Source organism: Euwallacea similis, chromosome 26 (assembly GCF_039881205.1).
Source record: "Euwallacea similis isolate ESF13 chromosome 26, ESF131.1, whole genome shotgun sequence".
Lineage (NCBI taxonomy): Eukaryota > Metazoa > Arthropoda > Insecta > Coleoptera > Curculionidae > Euwallacea > Euwallacea similis.
Genome location: NC_089634.1, coordinates 1,679,287 through 1,700,851, shown reverse-complemented (window position 1 = coordinate 1,700,851; position 21,565 = coordinate 1,679,287). Strand labels below are relative to the sequence as shown.

Here is a 21,565-nt window from a genome sequence, read left to right as displayed (position 1 = left end):
TCACCGGATTTAAATCCATTAGATTTTTTCCTTTAAGGGCTTGTAAGGTCCTTAGTTTATAAAGTTCCGGTCAACACTGAAAAAGAATTAAATCAACAGATACGGGATTCATGTAATCAGATAAGATATACGTCATGAATATTTCAGCAACATATTCAGCAATCGATATTAATACGAGGTAATGAAATTGACAGAGGACATTTATAGCAACTATTATAAGTTTTATGTTACTTATATTAAATGTTTTTATACTAAAAAAATACGTACTATTTGTTTAAGTATAGTTTTAATAAAGCGTTTTTCTTACATTTCCGACGTTACCCTTGTGTACGCCGCTAGCAAAAAGAGACGAGCAATTTCTAGTTTAAAGGATTCCTAGTATTACATTAAACACTTTCAACATGTTTCATCGCTATATTAGTTTGCGTCTTCTTGTTATTTAGGAGTTTTTTTTAACATGTAACGATTAAAAAAAAGTTTGTCACCTTATATCTTGAAAACTAAATATTACCGAACGTATGTTTATGTAAACTTTTCGTCTTAAAATCACTCAAAGAATCACCCCTTGAAATTTGGCCACATACTTAAATAACATCCTGTATAGTTTGATAGGGAACTGTACAGTGGCGGGCTCACAAAAGATGTGGAGCACTCCTATCAAAATAATCCATGATGTCCTTGCGTGGCCGAATGTAAAGAAATAAGAAATAATAAAGATATAGGTATTATGTAGAATTTGAGCCAAATCTCAAAATCGAATAATGAAATCAAGCTTGTCCTTGATTTTTCCGTTAATAGCCTTAGAAGCTTCCCAAAAAAATCTGCTCCAAGAATACTTGCCCCTGGATCCGCTTCTAGATTCGCCACTGAAGCTGTATAATTACAGGAGAGTCACCTGCATTAGATGCGATTTATATAATATTTCACTGGCCATACAGTAATATGGCCAATAAAAAGTATCGTTGATTTACGAGCATAATTACCCCCTTGGCACCTACGGCATATCTTACCTTTGTTCAAAACTATCCCCAGGATTACTTTTATATCCGCTGTCGTTCATGCTGCTCTCTTGTCGGAGCGACGGCAGAGAATCCCAAGGGGCCCTCCTGTGTCCCGTTGAGCTGCCCCCTTGCGCTGAGCTGAAAGCGGAACTACCTGATCTCCAACCATCTGAATGTCGGAACCATTGGGCGCGACTAGACTCTCCTATGCAGGAAGCGCATCTCGACCTAGTAAAACAAAATTGTTACTCCAAACAAAATCACAGGTTTTTATGGTACCTACTTAACAAGAAAATCAATCACTTACCCAGAATTGTGATCGCTCAAGTATCCACGTTCCCTTTCCTTTTCCCGTTCTCTGGACAGCTCATTCCGATCGCTGTAATATCCGTCTCTCTCGCGCTCCCTTAACCCTAAGCGTTGATTGAATGGAAGGGTAGTGGATTTCATGGAAGCACTTGAAGCCGGCCCTGGAAAAAATAATCATTACAAATTACAGTTGACACTACTAGAATCACAGCCTTACTCTTTCGCATGTGATATGGACTTCTTTGGTTCGAGCCTGGAAGACTCTCAGCAAATTCTGTCGAAAACCGGTAACATTTTAGTAAAAACAGGCATACTTAAATAGACCTTAATGGACTTACCTAAATTTTCCATGCTTTGGGTAAGCAAGGCCTCGAAAGTGTGCAAACTGTAACTTTCAGCGTCCATGCCTTTGGCTAAAGTGTTGCGAAGGTGCATTTCATATTCTAGAAGCAGTCTACTTGTTGGCGATCCAGGCGTGGAATTAATACTGGAATTCTTCATAAGAGAAAAATAATCATCATTGAGATTTATTATCAGAATTAAGAAAAAATATTAATTGACAAAGCGAAACTGTAAAAAATCAGTACCAAACGAAAAATACTGCGTTTTCCTTGATTTCAGAAATAGACTTGCACTTGAATAATGAGAACTTACTTGGCGATGGAGACGACGTCTGCCATAATGTTGGGAAGCTTGCTCCATGTCCGAGTTACCATTGCTAGAACTCGGAGTGGTCGCGTAGCACTGGTTATCGAAGATGACGTTGTCTGAAGGAGGTGAAAAGTCTCCGGCTGACCCTCGTTCTAGTTCTAAGTAAAGGCCCCTACCTGGATAACCTCGTCCAATTTCGTGAGATGATCTGCAATAAACGACAATAATAGACTGATTGCATGTGCAGTAATAGATTACATACAGGGTGTTATGGGGACACATGGTCAAACTTCAAAAGATGATTCTTCGAATGATTGTAAAACAAAAAGTTCATATAAACATAGGTCCGGCAATGCTTCGTTTTCAAGATAGAGGGTATCAAACTTTTTTTAAAAATCGTTTTTTCGTAAAAATCTTAATAATCTTTTAATCAGTTTTGTTCAAATTTAACAGTGTTACGTACGTATGTTATCTATGCACTACTGACTATTTTTTAACTTTTATATTTTTTTCGCATTAAGCAACTAAAAATACAATTTTTTTATTCTCGAATTTTTTTCGCATCTTGCTTAGTTTCTGAGAAAAGAAAATAGAAATCGCTTTATTGCAACACTTTAGGACAACATAATAAAAAAAATTTAACTATCAAATTATCAAAAACTGGGGTGTACGCGTTATTTTTTCCATATCACTAAGTCATCTTTTGATTTTTTTCGCTTGGATTAGCTGTTTTCGATCAAACAAATAAACATAAAATGCATAACGATACTTATTACTGCAATGTTTGAAAGTATCAAAAAGTAAGAGTGCCGTGGAAAGAAAAACAATTTACCAAACAAATTTGACTTTGACATAACTTAAAAAAAGTTTGACACCCTGTATCTTAAGAACGAAATATTGTCAGACCTATGTTTATGTAAACTTTTCGTGTTAAAATCACTGAAAGAATCTGCTTAAATAACACCCTGTATAATGGATTCAACTGACTTCGCTCATCCACTAAGTCAATTTAATAAATTTTGTTAATTAATGTCACATAAGCAAAATTAATTGAACTAATTTACCGTGAGCCAGAAAATCTGGAATTGGTTCCCAACTGATTCCTAGCATTTATATTAGCTGCCTCTGGTTCCAAATGTCGTATATTATTGTTCAAATGCCTACCCTGATTATGGTTGTAGTAATGATACCGTTTCCTGCTCATTTCCGGTGACGTAACTGGGCTCTCTTGACTCGTCATCGGCTTGAGCATTCGTTTCAGGATATTACTATCCAAACTCATTCCATTTTCCCTAAAAAGATATAAGAAACGGTTGGTCTAATCATTGAATCGTTCCTACATCTTACTTATTATTGACTTACCTATTCATATCCTCTGAACTCTTCGATTTGCTTCGTCTGGTTTGAATATTATTGCTAACATTATTATGCAGATGTCCTCGGAATTCCGGGTCACGATTCATCTCCATTTCTGAGTAATCTACGGATTTAGTGCTACTGAGCACATGGTGATCCTTTAGAGAACCTTTGGTGGATGCGCCGGCCGATTTGCTGGCTACGGACAAGGGCTCTCCAGCCTGAGTACCTTCAGATTGTTGTTGTTGGTCAGACGTTTGAGACTGAGACTCCATCTGGTTGGCCTGTGCAAGACAGACATAGATCGTCAAAAATTGCCCTGAAGTGTCGGCCATAAAATAGCACCTGTGTTTCAACACTATTGCTCTCGGTGCCTACGGATGCAGTCACAGTCTTGGGAGTAGTTGAGCTGTTCGTAGTCATGGTACTAGTATCTGCTTGGGGCTGAATACCTCTGTCGCGAGTTTGTTTCGTTTGGCTGCCTTCCCTTTGCGCCGTTTTTAGTCCTGAATAGATCAAATCCCCGATCAAATCTCCATTCGAGATAGAATTTCATATCAAGGATGTTGTGAAAAAAGCTCAATTAGTTAACTATCATTGAAAATTTAAACTCAGGTACGCCCTACGCACACGAGGCCAGGCGCCTTATAGTGATTATGTCAAAATTACCCGGTAAAGATGCCGTTTGCGTAGCTCCAATATTGTCATACAAACTTGTTGATGAAGTAGCAGCCGTGATCTTCTCGATCTTTCCTTCGGTGTCCGGAACTCTAGTCGACCTGGGCAAAGTCGACGATCCTCTATACCGTGGATCTTGGGCTCTCAACCTGGCATACTGTTCCGCGGTCATACAGGTACACTGTGGCTCCCTGGAGCCTCTGGATGGCGAAGCGGGCGTGCTCAACGGTTTCCTCTTTTGCTTGAATTTCTGTTTTCCAGGGGGGTCCAACTTGAGGGAGTAGGAAGAAGAAGCTTTGCGGGAAAACTTGAACGACGGGGACTGGAAAACGTCATCGCACTAAGTTCAATGGACTTCGGTGTGCAAGGCCTACGATGGTTATACTCACACAGCACTCGCGAAACTGTTTCGCGTCGATCGGAGAAGTGAAATTTAAGCCCCAAGTGTCGTTCGTCATGGGGTCTTTCCAATAAACGAAACATTCTGAAGCTTGGCCTATTCGTGTCCCTGTTGTAAAAATTATGGAAAGTTCAGTCTGAATTTGCAAAAGCTTGGACGCAATACCTGGCTGAACTAATCGAACGTCCAAAATTTTATCTACTTGGGAATTGTAGGCCGTAATGTGAAAGACGCACTCCGGCGAATCCTGGATACAGGTAATATTGACTGGCACCAAGTCCTCGCTAACTTGTTGCCATTTGAATTGCCCGCCACCTCCGGATGACACGTGGAAGACTTCCGCCCAGAGTCTGCGCAGCAATGCATAAATAATGAAGTCTGTAATATTTCCCAAAATGCAATGTCCAATCTTACCGAAGAAGATGCCCATCTCGACGTCTGGACGTCTGCCACGGTGAATCATCGTACCGATAAGCCTAGAATTTATTTATTGAAGATACTATTTCGAAGAATATAATAATGAAGAAGTATGAGTGAACAATAAAATGTACAAGTAAAGCTTGGCCAGACCTGAGAAATTCGGCATACAACGAACCCAACGCCGAATGAAATACTGATTTGTATGGGGCAATAACACCCAGGATTAGTGTTTTCTTCGGAGTTGGGTTTGTTGTGGGGTGATATGTTTAAGTCTGTATGGAGCTTTTGACTTGCCTTTCTAATGAGGGGTGCGCAGGAGCAGCTCAACTTATTGCCCATCCCCTGCAACGTTCCCGCTGGGCACTGGCACCGTTGATGTCACCACATATCGCTCCCACCGAAGTCCGCACTTCTACTGCTACCCCATTGGCGCACGTTTCTGTTAAGCGACTGTGATCGTTGATGATGGATCAGAAATTGCTTTTGATGCTTGTGCTACAACAATTATGAATCTCCCCTGTACTTCTGGTATTAACTCCATGCTACATGACACACTTATTAACGAATATGTGTGTGTGTGTGTGTGTGTATGTGTGTATGAAAACAAAATGAGGTGCAATCGCAGATCGCAATTAAGCAGATGAGGGAAAGGAATTATTTAATATTTTAAGAATGGAAAACTCGTTTGTGTCTAGAAAAGTTGCCTTACCTCAGCACCAACGTTTGCCACTACTACTATCTATACGCCCAAGATCAATACTATGTCTAATATAACACGGTTTGTTTGCACAAAAATGTTCTATCAACACGCCTTTCGCTTGACACCATTAGGAAATTACATACATGCAAATAAAAGGGAAATAATGAGGCTACCTCAAGATCGTTCCAATTTTGTGCATTGATTTTCGCCGCTTCGACACTTCCTTTGGCTCCCATTCTAAATATGACCTAGAGTATACTGCACTACACGGCTAGACGATCAACTCCCAATCGCGCTACAGTTACACGACGGTGTCCCTAAACGATTTACGCGCCGAATAGCGGCCTAGCTATCACACGAAAGCATCTTCCAAGCAAATTAACTGATAAATGAAGTTGGAAATTAAAATCATCAAAAGAAAATTAACGTTATCGACCTCGAGTATGCCGTTTGGACGCCAGCCCTTGATTCGATTTTCGGCGCTTGGCAGCCACCGAAGAAGGCGGGAGGCGCATGCGCCCGCCTAGACTCCTGCTCCCGACGGATGCATCTAAAAAATACATGAGGTGTGGCTCAATAGAATTTGGGGAGTGTGACACAGTTTTTGTCCTTTGTCCGCCCATTAGCGTTGGTGCAATTGAAAGATTGTTCTGTATCAAAATCTTAGTATATTTAGCTACTTAACATACGTAAAGGTACGGTTTCCTAGCGGTCGTAATATGATGTCAATTAAACTTTCCTACGTCAATCATGATCTGGTCTACCGCTACCTAAAAATCTGCATGAATCTAAAATGCATGGACAACGACATTTTATAGCGGCCGCTACATTACGGCACCTCTTTCCTAGAAAACCTTCGCTTTAATGAAAATTTGATGTAACTTTTTGCACCTCAACTACAGACTAAAGTAAAAAAACACTTGATTCTAAAATAGTTATTCATTTTATACTGTCCGGGTAGATCTGTTTACTTTGTGCTGATTGCGGCAGATAAATTCAGTTCTTTCCGGAGCTACTCCCTTACTTTAAAATTAAACGTTTTTCTCTTAATGTGACCATAGTGGACAGTTTTTGACCTAAAAATAATTTAGAAGATTGTAACATTTATTTTTTTGCATGTAAATAGTCAAATATTTATAAGGTAAACAACAATTGTATTTAATACTGGCAGGTTTCGATGGATATCTAATTGCGTTTGACTGGCTTAGAGTGAAAAATTTCGTTCGCCATATTTTCAAGAAATACTACTTGTTATGACTTAAACTACCAATTTTTTATAAATTAAGCGAAATTAGACAATATACAATATACCTCTATTAGATATCAATACAGTAATTCTTTACTTCTTGACATTTTTCAGCCTCGGCACTCAAAATACCTTGTACTATAATAAGTCAGTCATGAGACTTGTGACGTAAACAATTATTACATCCTGGTATAGGTTCTTGACAGAAAGCGAAACATGCGAAATCTCCACTTGAGTAAGCGAAATCGTAACTAAAGCATTTCCAAATAATATCAAGAGATCAATATCTTGAATCGACTGATCCGTCCATGAAAACAGTAGGTGATGAATTTTCAGATTAAAATTAGTGCCCTCTATGACCGCCTTAGGACAAAAATGTTGAACTTGATACGATAGAATAATATAATAGAATTGGAACAGGGAAGAACCAGGTACTATAATGTTCGTTCCATCAGTTCAGCACTAAATCAAAATAGGATAAACATCTACCCAGGATAGTGTGAAATAAATACGTGTAACTTTGCTGAAACTTTAATCAACCTTATACTATGACAGTAAAAATTACATAATTTACATCTATAATGTACTACATGATCAGTCAATACTCCTTCTCAAAACGATCAAGCTGGTGGGCAAGTTTTTCTTCCTTAGTTTTCCTCAGCTGATACAGGGACTTGGACTTTATAAACAAATTTAAAAATTTATCCACATCTAAATCTCCTTGCAGGAATGATTCAACCATTTTTTCCCCTTCTTCCTCTGCTCTCTTTGCCGCTTTACTCAATTCTTCCTAAAATCACCCAAATTGCGATTCGGCGTAAACAAAGTCAAAAGAAATCAACCTGAATATTCCTTGGCAAATACTTCTCTGACAAATTTAGGTAAACTGAATATAAGCGTTCATTTTCGAATGTTAATTTAACCGCCTCTTCTATACGTTGGTTTACCGCATCCTTTGCTTGGTTAAGCTGCTGTTCTTTACATAAATTCTCCTCTAAAACTCCTTGTTTATATAGGCTTCAACTCCCAAATGTGACTCTTACCAGCAATGTCCTTTAGTTGTAACTCTAATTCTTCCAAATATCTTCTTTGCTCCCTTATAGTCCCCAATTCATCGATGAATTCGGCCTGCCGATCTACACATTCATCTATAAATCTAAGCTCCTCAAGTGAAAGTAAATTTAATTCAGGGAATTTAAGACTGGAAGACAATACTGTGGTGTCCGAAATAGTGACATGATGAGGTGAATAATCGATATTTGAGAAAGAACTATAACTTTTTTGTTTATTGTCCCCATCTGCAATAAAAGACTTTTGATCATGATAAAGGAGGCTGTTTGCTGTTTATATTACACCTTGAATTGACACACTTGAATGTCTTGATGTGATAGTTGGCTTGGGAGGATTTCGCTGAAATTCTCTGATAATAGCTTGGACAACGCGTCCCAAATCGGAATGTGGAGTAAACTATAATTAAAAAAAAAAGCTTGTTATGCTAACTGGGTATAAAACATACAAAAAATAAAATAGAAGTTATAACTGTAGTATGTACCAGGAGTTTCAGGTTTTTATAACTCAAACCTCATGGAGATTGAAGAAAAATTTTAATGAAAATATGGGACTTAATGGGAAATAAGTGCATAAGATTTTGAAATCTACATAGAGTGTGGTTAATAAAGCTATGATGAAATAAATTTAATTTTTTTTAGTCTCTAGATTAATTATAAGTTAATATTAATAATTACATAAATAAATAAATAGTCTGTTGATTCCATGAGACACATCATTATTTCCCATTAACCTGAATTTTTTATAACATTCTCATACTTACTTAGCTATCAGTTGAGAAAAGGATGAATAAGAACTATAATAACACTAAATTCTATGCAACTGGTTTTCTGGGCACCAAACACACCAAAAAATTTAGAAACAAATGTTTGCAGAAACAAACTTCTAAGTAATGAACAAATTACAGTTTGACACACACAAATCAATATTTAGATATCATTTTTTTACCCTGTATATGAACATTAACTGATATTGGGCAGCAAAACAAGTACCAGGTATTTAAAGAGCTAAATTATTAATGTTCTAATATCTTTTTGGTTAAGTTAGTTTCCATAGAACCCAAGAATTCAATCAATATCAAGGCACTACTTCAACATGAATCTATGAAAATTAGAGGGTCAGGCTTACACTTAACAATCCTGGTGCATTAGTAATGACACCACTCTCATTTACCCATGGATGAGCTACCAAAGGACTTATGGTCAGTAGTGGCTTTTCATTTGGAAAATCAGAGCCTAAAGTTACTCGTAAAACTAAGTTGTTCTTTCCAGATTCAAAGGATATTTCATAGTCAGTATTTTTGGTGATTTCTGTTACGCTGAAAATCAAAGAAGAATGTGAACTATGGTGTCTTTAACTTTAAGGCTTTAATACGTACTTGTCGTTGAATATCTTTAAAGTTGTAATTTGCTGTTTTCTGTCTGTATCGGACAGAAATCTAGGAAGCATTGTCAATTGCGACTGCCGATCTGTTAATAGTGATTAATAACGGATGCGAATGGTGCTCACTTGAAATTTTTAATAAAATTGATTTTTGGTTTCTACGATGGTTTAAGTATGTTTCCTGACGCGTTTCATTAAAATGTACAATAAAAATAAGAAAGTGGAAGATAAAATGTTTATTTTTATGCTTTTTTGGTTATGTTATGACCTTGGTAGTTACATCATTAATTCACTCACTGTCAAGAAGAAGATAGAAACTAGTTGAACTCAAAGATTTCTAGTGCTATTACCAATTAACAAGCTGTAAAATATATATTGTTAAGACCTTCAATATACAGTAATGTGGTGAAAAAATAAAATAGATAGCCCTCGCTGTCTGGTATCTGAACATAGGGTAGACAATAAATTGACAATAATGGAAATGTATACTAGAAAATGGCCTTCTGTAACAACTACAGCATTGCCACATTTTCAGTATCGATGACTGTGAAAAATCAAGGCTGTCGTGAGGTCCTACGTATGACATTTATTTGCTACTTGTGTCAAGAACTGGCTTTTGCCGCCAAGTCAGTACAAAAAAAATAATAACAAAAATTCACTCAGCCGTCAGTACCATCGAATTTTACAATAATTAATATGCAAATATCACAATTTTATCATTTCCTTAAATAAGTATATCTAGTTGTTCAGGGGACTCAATAAAAGCAATGTGATTTTTTCAAGTTTTTGCTTTTTCACAAAAAAAAAACTTTTCAGCAAGTTTTCTTTTTCTTCTACACTAAAGTTCTCACTTTGTAAGTACTTACAATGCTTTTTTTACTATTCAAGTATTTATTCCAGAATTCCGATCATAGCCAATATGAACAAAACAGCATCGTCCTGGGCATACTCAATCAAAGAAGACAAAGAAATTTTACGTTATATTCTGGATGGTCAATATCAGGAGATATATAAAGGAGACAGAGTGTGGAAGCAGATGGAAAAGGACCAGGTCTGTAAGCCGCGGTCATGGCAAAGCATGAAAAACAGATTCTTGAAATATATATTAAGGCATATTAAGCAACCTCTTTATGAGTTGACAGTAGAAGAAATAAATTCTGTAAAACTCATGCTCCCACTGGAGATATTAAAAAAAAAATCCATTACAACATACCAGTCTCTTGATTCTGCATCATCCAGGCAAGGGGCTGATGTCAACCAAAACAAGTAAGTGTGACTAATAATATTATTTATTTGTTCAAGTTTAATGGTTACACTATTACAAACCACTTCGACATTAAAAATCAAAATAAAAACTAAAAAGTCTTAAAACAAGTCCAAACAACATTAAATTAGTTATTTAGAGGTAGCCCTGTTATTTAATTTAAAACACTAAAACAGTAACAATTATAACATGAAACAACCAGTCACAATTAGACAAAAAATCTAATTCTGATAATTTGTATTATAAGGGCATTTCATAATGATGATATTAATTTTAAACAAAATGCAAATAGTATGTTGGTATTAAAATAAAAAATTAACATTAGATTAAGAATTACATGAAGGAAGAAACTGATTATGTTGATTTCTTTAGCTCTTTTATGAGCCACGATAATGATGAAGTTCCTCAGAATGTACCTGACAGGCCAACATCAACTGTTCATCATAGGAGACATATTTATCATGATATACATGAACCTGATATTGTTTTTGGCTTAACCAAAGGAGAGGAATTGAAAACAGTTCAACCAAGTGGAAAAGTTTTAAAATCATCTACTCCAAACATTTGGAAAGAAAAATCCTTAAAGAAATTAGGAAAAGCTGAAAAAAAAAGAAAAGAGTCTGATCAAACTTGCCATGTTGGAGTACATGTCAATACTGAAAAAAATTATGAATCAAATAGTCATGCTTCAGAGCTGGTGCAGGCTGATATTTTTAAAGACGTTGTTAATGATGCTGCAGTGCAAGTAAAAACCGAACATGAAGAAAGCAATGTTGACGATGATGTCAGACCTGTAAGAAGTGGAAGTAATGACAATCTGAACGATCAGATACAGGTGTATCTGGAACCTGATCAAGGCATTCCTGACTCAATAAATACGGATTCCCTTCCTGGGATTAATACTGTACGTGTAGGAAACTCTTCAACTTATTGGCTCTCACGTGACAGAACACAGGAAATTGCTAGCAAGAGAAAGGGTGCCAGGTCGAGGCAAAAAAAAGTTGACACTATTCCCAAGGACTTTTATTCTTTAGATTTGAATTGCTCAGACAGTGACATTGCCTAATACAGTGTTGAATGATATTTATGCTTTATTAACTTGTAATCTGTAGCTTTTTTGTCTTATTTTTGTGTAAATATATATTGTTTAAATAGTTTCTAAAACTATCATCTCTCTTACTTATCCCCAACCACATTATCCATTCAACTTCGTAGGATCTTTTTGCTTTTGTTAAACTCAAAGAATTGACCTCCAGGAATATATGCACCTTGCTCCCATAGAAAAATTACTTTTGAATGCAAAATACGTGAAAATTATTCTTGTTAATTTGGTGAAGGTAACTCTCCATACAATTGGCCAGAAAATAACGTATATAGATAAAAGCAAATTGTAGATTTTAGGTACACATGGATTTCAGACATCTTTCAAAAAATCGGATTTACCCTTCCAATTGATGCTCATCGGTTTATTACCCTGAGCATCATATCATATAGGGACACAGGGAAATGACCACTTCATCAGTTAAAGCATAAAAAATCAACATGGTAACTAATTATTTTATTCCTAATTAAGATGAACATTATTCTGTGCCTACAATAACTATTGCACATGGTTTATTTCCTCGCAATCGACCTTTTTAAGAAATAATGAAAGCTTCAATTATTGTAAGGCTGAGATAAGCTTAACAACTACCCAGGACTCGATGAGTATTTTGAGAGTATGGTGCCAAGTATGCAAAAGTTGTATATATCTAAAATAAACAGCAATGCTCAACACCATAATAAGGAAACTTACTTTACTAGAAATTATTGTTAACTTACTTAAGTACCAGCAAATCCTTTCGTGTTTGAATTTTAGTTTCCATATTGCTGATTGGTCAAAATACAACACGTCTGATTAAAATTTTATTTTTTCGTATATTTCTTATTTTAGGTGAGTGTTATAGTATAATCTCGAGTGATGCAGGATTAAGGTAACATCACAGCAAACTGACAATCATATAAACCACAATAATTACATAAATATTTTTTACATCTAAAAGCAACGTATATCTATAAGTATTGCTAAAAATGAATACTCATGTGTGTTTAATTATTAATAAACTTATATGTTAATTATTAACTTAAACAGTAATTTATTAATGGGGTTTATTTGTCATGCGACTTGCTTCAAAAAGTCCAATTTACAATTATTATGAACACTATTTGGGATATAGCGATCACGCGTGTGTGGGACATATAGCTTTTCAATCATTGGTTTCGTCCAAAAACAGAAGTGTGGTGTTTGTGCGCTTTTAACATTTGAAAGATGATCAGAGTGATGACAGTCGTGATATGCAAATCACACCCCATCAGAGTATCAAAGAAATCAGTCCTACGGTGGCTTCGGTTCATAATCCCTTACACTCTAATAATAAAAGTATGCTAAATTCTTTGAAGAACCATTAACACTTAGAGTTTATTCTAGTAATAACAACATTGTTAAAATTTTATACGTTCTTCAGAATAAGAACTCCTCATATAGCCGATACCAAGGTGTGTGTAGAGGTAATAGCTAATCTACATACAGCTTGGGTTCTATATATTTTTGTAGTATGTGATGAATTTATGTTGTAGCTGGATTATTGATTACTAGTTTTATTAGGTCAAATTAATCAAATATAACTATTTACAACACGAATCCAAACGCTCATTATTAGCATGAAACACTGCAAGCTTCATGACACAATTGAAACAAAACGGAATTTAATTATCATCGTTAGTACGGGATTCACACGCTAAAATGACCCACCTAAAGTAGCGTAGTTTTTAGGCATTAATTATCATTAAAATCGTCAACTCTTGAATTGAGAATTTCTACGTCGTGGATCTTTCCCCCCTTTCAGAGGATAGGTCCGTCTACAACAATTTTGCTATCAACAAACAACAGGATATTGTTTAAGCAATCGGAGATGTTATGTCCAACAATCGCCTGAATCAATTTCGAGAAAACGAATCAGCCGATTGTTGATGATTTCTGTAATTAATTAGATAACTTAATCCACCATGAGTTCGAAATGGACGGAACCTCTACGGTCCACTCTGTCATGGATGATATTTCTAGCCCAAGCTTTGCACTCGATGTTGATGAGCACCCCACCTAAAAGATATTAAATTCAATAAAAGAATTTTAATCATAAAGAGATAACTCACGTTTAGGCTTCTCAAAGTGAACCGCTACTAGAGGGCTAAGATATCCTTGTTGATTTGCATAAGGGAAGTACTGGGAGGGGAATCCTTTTTGCGGAATGTACCTAATCGGGCCTATATGCTCTATGTCTGCCACATTCTCTCCTTCACAAGTTACCCACACTATATGATGCTATAACACAATTTCACCTATGAGTTGTTAATATGCTGATTAAGCGCTAAATTGTTAAAGTATCTTTAATAGGAGAGCAATTTCCATGGAATGCAAGAAAACGGCCATCATGACCTCAATTCAACATTTCCATGAATATTAACTACCTGGTAAGTTCGTCGTCACATTAATAATTGACCGTAAATGAGGGTAACAAACCTGATTCTTATTTTGAGCGTCAGCAATCTCCTTACGAAGAGCAGCGCTCATCTGGTCATCCACCGTAGAAGAATTGAAATATTCAGGGACCCAATTGAAGATCTACAAGAAAAGTTGCATTTTGTGGAGTTGTAATTGACGATTGGAAGCAGACTTACCCTGTTAAGTTTAAGGAAAATGCAAGGCCCTCCTTCGCCTGATTCGTAGTTGTACCCGGCAGATTTGATACACGGGTGCCACAGTTGGTCAATTTTCACGTTGCATACTTTTCCTGGAGCAGGTGGCTGGAAATTACGGCACTCTTCTAGTTTGTCAGCCTGTGGATTGTTGCTCTTATTGTACCCTAAAATGTTCAGATACATTAAACAAAGTTTAGAAAGTTATTGGGAAAGGATTAAGAGCATTTCTCCAAAACAAATTGTTTAAAAATTTAAAATTATTAAAGTGGGGTTCTAAACTAGTATTTATGAACTTGATGTTAAATTTCCTTTTGGAAAAGGCCAGCTATGCCATTGATTTTTTATAGTGTGTTAGTTTAAAGTATTCAGTACAAATTGAGAAATTATTAAATGAATTAGGGTCATACAGGACGTTATCTAAAAAATTGGAAACGATGGACGATAAAATTTCAATCGCCATATTATCAAGAAAATATTAAACTGTTAACGATTTTTTGTATTAAATTAATGCAATTATAATACATACGCTCTTATAGCAATATATGTATCAGAAATCACTCATGTTTCAATTTTCTTGTATTTCTGATATTCATACACTGCAAAAGTATTTAAATGCACTTTCCTCTTTCTATTCCTATATACTTAAACTCTCAAATATTGTTTACGGAAATATCAATAATACTTTGCCAACAAGTCCACTAATCCTCATAAGACACTCGAAAAATGGAAAAATTGGAAAAAGACTTACTAAATAAGAACGCGTCCAGCTCTCTTTGCCAGTTCTGTACGTTGCCCTTATCATTGTGCTTGTACCAAATCAAAGTACTATCTATGTTTTTTTCTGAAGGCATAGGTCGGAAGCCGAGACCTGTAATGGAAAAAATTATAAGAAACCTTCTGGAAAATATGGATAAACTTACCAGGATTGCTACCTATGATTGACCTGTCCAGCTGCCATTTGGGTGTATGATAGTCCAAAGTCTGGAAAAAGACCACCAGCATGAGCGCGAAGAAGCCGGTGAGTACGGCGTAGAAGATGACATAGAAGAGCAGGATTTTCACTGTAAATTTGCCACATTGTAATCGCGGAATGGATACAGAGGAAATAAGAGGCGGAAATTCAAAAACGCCGCCGCCGGCACCGATCGTCAGTGGCGTATTGATCGGCCGCCCTCTGCGCCCCTTCCAGCCTCTTACGACGTATTTATCTGCGGCAACACCCCCCAACCCCCGACACTGACCCAGTTACCATTCCCGCGTTTGATACTCCTATAAGTAATGGGGGGCACGTTCGACTTTTTTGGTTTTAACTTTTTGTGATTCGAACACCTCTAAAAGGCCTTTAGATCTTAAACAAATTAAAAGACGATTTATTAACTATTATATCCACCAAATAACAACTGTATTGGAAAAATGTTGGCATTTCGCTGTCCGACATCAATCCAATTAGAGCGCGTTAGTTAATGGAGCTCGATTGATGGATGAACAGTATCAGAAGTTTAATTAATGCTTGTGTTGAGTACATAGCACTGGAGACAGGGGCGTTTTGGTTTTGAAACTGTCATAGAATTGATTGAAGAGATTTGATTGCACATCTATTTATAATCACTTACCTCTTTCTATCATTTTCAGACGGCCTGTGACCGACAAATGCACTGAGATTCAGTTTATTTTTGTGATTTTGCATTAAGACATGAATAACCTACGCAGTTTCAGGCTGAGCAGCTAATGCACTTTGAATTTTTAGTTTTTAGCTGAGAATTTTTTGAGGTGGAAGGAAAATTTGATCGTTTGGGCGTTTTTTAGACAAATAATTTAAGGGAAATTATTTGTGTGTTGTAGCATTTTCAAAATTTAACATTCTTAGCTTAAACTCACTTTCCAATTCCCCAATTCGACTTAAAATACCTGCGAAGTGGAGAGAGGTGCAGAAGATACGTACCTACACAGTGTGGTGTTTATATATGGTAAATTACACAGTTTTTTAAGACAATCTAGCAGTAGATTTTGTTTTCTATTTTCAAGATGAATCATTTTCCAACATTTCCAACAAATTCCAACAATCTTTGAAGGGCCTTTTTGACATAGGAAACTCCCCAATTTCGGGATGCACGATGAAGTACCCATGTCTGTCATAATCATACACATTTACGTAACTACTTGTAATTGCCCCAAAAGCGAGATTTTCGGCATTACGACGTTTTTACCGGAAACACAATCGACCTGCATACAATCGGGCGTCGTCCCCCAGAGGCGTCGCGGCGGCGCCATCTCCCTCATTAAACTCGTCCAAAACCCATAACAATCCCAATTTCATTTCGAAATCTTTGACATTTCATATTGCTTCATCCCATATATGAACCGTCCATCCCCGATTAGGGCAATTCTGAAAGTTATATAACTACTCAAATTCAATCCGAAAACATTTAAAATGAGAATCCTCAGCGGGGCTCAAACCCCTTTGTGAATGTATAGAGATTTCTTGGACTCCAGTTTGAAAGGTCAAAGGTTACGTGATGATTAGGGCTAAGATATGTATGGGGTACTTACCCCAACTGCCCCCGGTGCGGCCCAGAAATTGCTTCGTCTCGGAATTCCACAAGAATATACGCAGGGACTCCCATTTTCCAAGTTTTGGCGGTCGGGTGTAGAACTGTCCTTCCGGTTTCTTGTCCGCCATTATTCCTGCACTGGCCTGCCGACTGGTCCTGCACGAAGGGGTGGAAATCGCCGAAGAACCCTTCGAGTTGCGCGCTGAATATTGTGAGGAACGACGTCGCGACGGCGGCGACGTAACTGGACCGTATTTGTTACACTGACATCTGGTGCTGATTTCATGTTCGCCCCAATCGGATTTATTGATTGATTATCTATTTTAATTGAATTGATTTTTATACATTTGAACTTTTGGTCCTTTGGAAATTGCGGGAAATGTTCTTTACGTTTGAACAAAAAAACTGAAAAGTCTAGCAAATCTGCCTATGTTTATTCAAAATTCATTGATATAAGTTACAAATACATAATACAAAGAATTATAAGAAATCCAGCTCTACATTCATAATGCATCAAGTCCTTTTTTTGTCACATCTCCATCTCCGTATTCCAGAAATTGGAAGTAAATATTGTCAATATGCAACGAACTGAACACGCAATCGATTCTTGTTTCGCACACCAAAACTACTTGTTTGTTAATATAGATTTTAATACGGGCTTTTAATACGCTCAATAATAATCAGCCCTGAGGATGGCAACTATAAGAAAGGTAAATGCCTATCATTATTGACTAATAACGACTACTATTAAAATTTGAGCCTACACACTCGTATCTTTTACTAACAAACTAGCGAACACTGGGTTTTTATTAGTGAACTTCATTGAGCAATATCATTGAATCTATGCTATTGATACCAAAGAGTAATTGTATTAAATGAATGAATTCTAGATTGAGTTTACATATTCAGTTTGGATAAATTTAATGATATTGTTCAATGAAGTTGGCTAATAAGAACGCGCCTTAAGCAACTACGTTCATTATAGGGTCAAATTATTAATGTACCGTTAATGTATTTAATGTTAAGTTAGTTTCAGACAATATCTAGGTAGACTTTATATCATCGTTTCTGTACATTATTAATAATTTGCTCCTTAAGAAATGCAAAATTCAACACTTCATATAATGGCAATTTCAAGACTTGTTATCCTTTTTCTTGCTCAGAAATCCACTACTATACCTGTGTGGTAGGTAACCTGGGAATTGGGAGGACAAAGTGTGTTTTAATGATACATTTATACTCAATGACATTATGAAAAATTAGTCTATGAGCAGTTCGAAGTGGACAGATCCGATACGATCGTTGCGGTTGTATTTGATGTTTTTGGCCCAGGCCCTACATTCGACGTTTATAACTATACCAGCTGTAATTTAAAAATGTATGTAAGGAAACATAAGTATATTTAAAAATCTGCATAACTTTTCTTGATAGAATGGTGAATAAAAAACTCATTACTTACGCACTGGCCGCTCGAATCTTACAGCCACCAAAGGGCTCAAGTAACCTTCCCCATTAAGATAAGGGAAATAATACCCTGGAAACCCTTGAAATTTCTTCGGATAATACGAAACACTTCCAATATATTCCCGGTCGGCAGGCGATTCTCCTTCACAGGAGATCCAAATATTTTGCCTCTGAAAAACGTTTAAACTTTAATTTCCTCTTATTAATCAAAATTCATGATTTTTTATTACATCTCTAGTATTATTAATGCTTTTTATGTGGTTTTTGAGCTGTTTGGGCATATCTGCTGGAAGTTCATTGTCGTGAATGTAGTAGTCCGGTCTCCATCCATAGATCCGGTTGAGCTTCAGAAATATACAGGGTGAGCTCCTACAATAAACATTTTTCTCACTATTTAAATGTTACTCTTAAGTCAATGAACTAACCGGTGATAATCAAAAAATTGATCTTTATTACACTTATCCCAGTCTCTAACATCCACTTCACAAACCTCATCTCCATGAGGGAAGTCTCTATGAGAGCAAGTTTTAATTTGACCACTGCCCTTAGCGATTTTGCTCGGGGTGTAGTAACCTTTAAAGGTAGCATTAGGACCACAACAAAGGCACCTAAATTCTTTAATTATTACCGTCTAAAAATTTATTTAAATTATCCACCCATGGCTGGAAGTTGGTTTTGTTAGAACCCTGGAACCAGATTAGGGTGCTTTCGAGATTGTCGGTGGGCATGGGCCTGAAACCCAGTCCAGGGTTGGTTCCAATAATGGAACTTTCCAACTGCCACTTTGGAATTCGGGGATTTAGTGTTTGCAGGAAGACCCACATACAGATTGCAACCAAGGCTGCTAGCATTCCGTAGAAGATTAAGTAGAAGAGGCCGATTTTGGCTGTGAAATACCAGAATCATTGGAGGATATTATAATCTTATAATCATGCAAACAAACCGCATCTATCAGGCGTTCGATTGAAGAACTTCTTCGTACGTGGATCATAGATTTTGTTTCTGTAGTAATCAGTCTTTGAATAGCTTTGTTGCCCGGTCATTTTACCCGAATATACTACATATACACTTATAAACTACACCCAAAACTAAGGTTAGCTTAGCGCTTTGGCCATTCTTTTAATTACGAAAGCACAGGTATGGGAAAGACGGTACCACGGTCACTATAACCGTCAGTCGCAGTACCACCAAACACATTGGTACCAACGCAAGAAGGGGCGTCTGTCTTTGTTCACCTTTAGAATGTTAGACAAGGTAGTAACACTGGGAACTGGGCAAGGTATGGGTCAGCAAACCGTGAACCCATTAAGCCCATGACAAATACAGTGGGAGGCAAATTCGTTCTCTAATTAGATTTAGTGCGTTTCATGAGATTGCATGGGAAAATCGTTTAGTTCTTCGATGAGAATTGAGTTTAATTTCAAAAGCATGATTTATAATGAAATTCTGATCTGATCAAGTAGTCAAAAATTAGTTAAAAACTTAAAGGTTTTTGGCAAGGAAAATTTGATGTTCAGTCTCAGTGGAATATTAGTCATCACCTGCATAATACGAGTTCGATTGTTTGTATTATTAAAACTTGTAGATTTAGGCCTGCTGTATGTTACGAAGGAATACATTCAGTAGGTAGAGGAAATGTCCCGTTTTATTTTTTCTTATGCAAAATTAAAAAAAGATAATTTAATATTTATACAAATGGAAGAATTTAGAATCATTTTTAGTTGACTTTTGGAGGCTCTAAAACTGCCTACACAACAACTGCTACATGATTCATTTTGCGTGTTTGTTAGTAGAAAATTAAATAATTCTTACCAAGATTGAAAAACATAGTATTTATACTGAATGTTTGCCCTTTTTTTCATACCCATTTCTCAATATGCCCACGCATCATTATACTAAAGTCATCTTAATCATATTTAATCTAGTATACTATTCATTCCTAAATGGGCAAACCTGAACCGGTAATTTCTGCCACTGACTGTTAACGTAATGACCCTTAATCTTTAAAGACCCATCAGCGGATGCGTCATAGAATTATTTCACCGTTTAACCTATCAAGGATAATGAGCCTCAGATAAACTGACTGCCAAAAATTGCCAAATAAATCAATAAAATCGATAAGGAACTTACACCAGCTAGATCCGGTCCTGCCCATCACAGCATGCTTTTGGGGGTTCCACAGAAACAGCTTGAACTTATCCCATGTGGATCGCTGACTATGTCCATAGCTGGCGAGAAATACCCCTTGTTCTTCTAAGATTTCGTCATGTTTTGTCCTCCTAGCTTGGGATTGCTGTTTCTTGGTGGGTGATTGCACCATCTTAGCGGGACTCCAAGCACCTTCTCAGTTTTTGGAGGTTTAAGCTGGGACACTGTTTTGAGAAGAAAAAAAACTAGACTGGCATAGGAACGTTAGGCATAAAGCAGTAGGTGGCTAAAGGCCGGATATTAACAATTTTCTGTGTGTGAATAATGGTTCGGCCTTGCCAGGGCAAGACCTCGGGATGCAAATAGAGAGCTTTTTCTACCTTAATGCAAGGTACAAAAAAACTTAAAAAGCACTTTTAAGGATAAAATATCATGTTTTTAGTGCTTTTGATTTTATTTTTCGATGAAGTAATCTGTGTATTTTTCTTCTGCCCTATTGCTAAAGCCGATCCTGTAATTTGTATGAGTACACTCAATTAAGTGTGAATGTTTTAGTCACAAATTTATGGCCTTTAAGACATATATAGTTAATGTCTTCAGAATATTGCTCTTATTGGATTTAATCTAAAATATGTTGAAGTAATTTTATCCACCTTAATGTCAAGAAATCATACAGGGGTTGCCTTTCTTTAAAGATTTTATTTCATTTAAGTATGCAATTTCAAAAAAATCGAACCGTTAAGAAGTAAGCTTGCCGTTGATTTAACAAAAGTTATTCGAGATCAGAATATATTAACAGGTTTCTTTGTTATCTCTAAATTTCTGGGATTGGCTTGAAAATCATCATTATTGATTATGATGGCGCAGCCACACCAAAGTGCTCACACCCTCTAATATTATGTGGATTTTTAGTAACAGTTGCTCATTGACCAATAAAGAAATTGAGACAGTCTTAAATTATAAATGTGTGAATTTTTATTTAAAAAAAAAACCGCATCCTATGTATTTCATCGCACTCCCGTGATAATCTAATGGATCAATAGGTATTTTATTTTTCATAAAGGACAGTTTACCAATCGTTTTTAATGTCACTAACATATACCTTTTTGAAATCTCTTTGTATACCTGAAACTCATCTTTAGAGGTTTCTAATTAAATTTTCCTTTTGATATAATATTTACTGAAGA

General features: G+C 36.4%; 5 protein-coding genes across 8 annotated transcripts in view; 1 reads left to right on the top strand and 4 right to left on the bottom strand.

Moving 5' to 3' along the window:
- Positions 1-5,997, bottom strand: part of sif (still life) — a 35,828-nt gene extending 29,831 nt beyond the window's left edge. For both annotated transcript variants that reach the window (XM_066402570.1, XM_066402571.1), the window contains exons 1-14: positions 5,689-5,997; positions 5,110-5,310; positions 4,810-4,871; positions 4,561-4,745; positions 4,385-4,503; positions 3,987-4,317; positions 3,663-3,823; positions 3,324-3,601; positions 3,026-3,253; positions 1,965-2,169; positions 1,649-1,805; positions 1,528-1,584; positions 1,309-1,471; positions 1,011-1,229 (exon numbers count right to left, since the gene is read on the bottom strand). In XM_066402570.1, coding sequence (XP_066258667.1) covers positions 1,011-1,229; positions 1,309-1,471; positions 1,528-1,584; positions 1,649-1,805; positions 1,965-2,169; positions 3,026-3,253; positions 3,324-3,601; positions 3,663-3,823; positions 3,987-4,317; positions 4,385-4,503; positions 4,561-4,745; positions 4,810-4,871; positions 5,110-5,154 — 2,210 coding nt within the window. In that variant the 5' untranslated portion in view covers positions 5,155-5,310; positions 5,689-5,997. The remainder of the gene's footprint in view (positions 1-1,010; positions 1,230-1,308; positions 1,472-1,527; positions 1,585-1,648; positions 1,806-1,964; positions 2,170-3,025; positions 3,254-3,323; positions 3,602-3,662; positions 3,824-3,986; positions 4,318-4,384; positions 4,504-4,560; positions 4,746-4,809; positions 4,872-5,109; positions 5,311-5,688) is intronic.
- A 1,296-nt stretch (positions 5,998-7,293) lies between these two features.
- On the bottom strand, positions 7,294-9,401 carry Vsp37A (Vacuolar protein sorting 37A). Its single transcript, XM_066402451.1, has 6 exons — positions 9,208-9,401; positions 8,958-9,147; positions 8,117-8,228; positions 7,805-8,059; positions 7,604-7,755; positions 7,294-7,551 (listed from the first exon to the last, which is right to left on the bottom strand). Exons 1-6 carry the CDS (start codon positions 9,276-9,278, stop codon positions 7,360-7,362), a joined length of 972 nt encoding a protein of 323 aa, XP_066258548.1. The 5' UTR covers positions 9,279-9,401; the 3' UTR covers positions 7,294-7,359.
- Positions 9,402-9,865: 464 nt separating this feature from the next.
- Positions 9,866-11,632, top strand: LOC136416964 (telomeric repeat-binding factor 2-interacting protein 1-like). Of its 2 annotated transcripts, XM_066402407.1 has the most exons (3): positions 9,866-10,066; positions 10,127-10,478; positions 10,849-11,632. In XM_066402407.1, the coding sequence occupies exons 2-3, from the start codon at positions 10,132-10,134 to the stop codon at positions 11,540-11,542; spliced, it is 1,041 nt and encodes a 346-aa protein (XP_066258504.1). In that variant the 5' UTR covers positions 9,866-10,066; positions 10,127-10,131; the 3' UTR covers positions 11,543-11,632. The 2 variants fall into 2 exon arrangements, with proteins under 2 accessions (XP_066258504.1, XP_066258503.1); XM_066402406.1 differs by lacking the exon at positions 9,866-10,066 and having other exon boundaries at positions 10,090-10,478.
- Positions 11,633-12,019: 387 nt separating this feature from the next.
- On the bottom strand, positions 12,020-16,993 carry LOC136416966 (sodium/potassium-transporting ATPase subunit beta-2-like). The gene is made up of 7 exons (XM_066402408.1): positions 16,765-16,993; positions 15,135-15,275; positions 14,963-15,082; positions 14,194-14,378; positions 14,036-14,137; positions 13,669-13,837; positions 12,020-13,615 (listed from the first exon to the last, which is right to left on the bottom strand). Exons 1-7 carry the CDS (start codon positions 16,892-16,894, stop codon positions 13,512-13,514), a joined length of 951 nt encoding a protein of 316 aa, XP_066258505.1. The 5' UTR covers positions 16,895-16,993; the 3' UTR covers positions 12,020-13,511.
- Positions 16,994-17,264: 271 nt separating this feature from the next.
- LOC136417020 (sodium/potassium-transporting ATPase subunit beta-2-like) lies at positions 17,265-20,644 on the bottom strand. Of its 2 annotated transcripts, none has more exons than XM_066402505.1 (6): positions 20,361-20,644; positions 18,859-19,116; positions 18,656-18,803; positions 18,461-18,599; positions 18,226-18,400; positions 17,265-18,129 (listed from the first exon to the last, which is right to left on the bottom strand). In XM_066402505.1, exons 1-6 carry the CDS (start codon positions 20,548-20,550, stop codon positions 18,026-18,028), a joined length of 1,014 nt encoding a protein of 337 aa, XP_066258602.1. In that variant the 5' UTR covers positions 20,551-20,644; the 3' UTR covers positions 17,265-18,025. The 2 variants fall into 2 exon arrangements, with proteins under 2 accessions (XP_066258602.1, XP_066258603.1); XM_066402506.1 differs by lacking the exon at positions 20,361-20,644 and adding an exon at positions 19,174-19,390 and having other exon boundaries at positions 17,268-18,129.
- Positions 20,645-21,565: the final 921 nt, after the last annotated feature.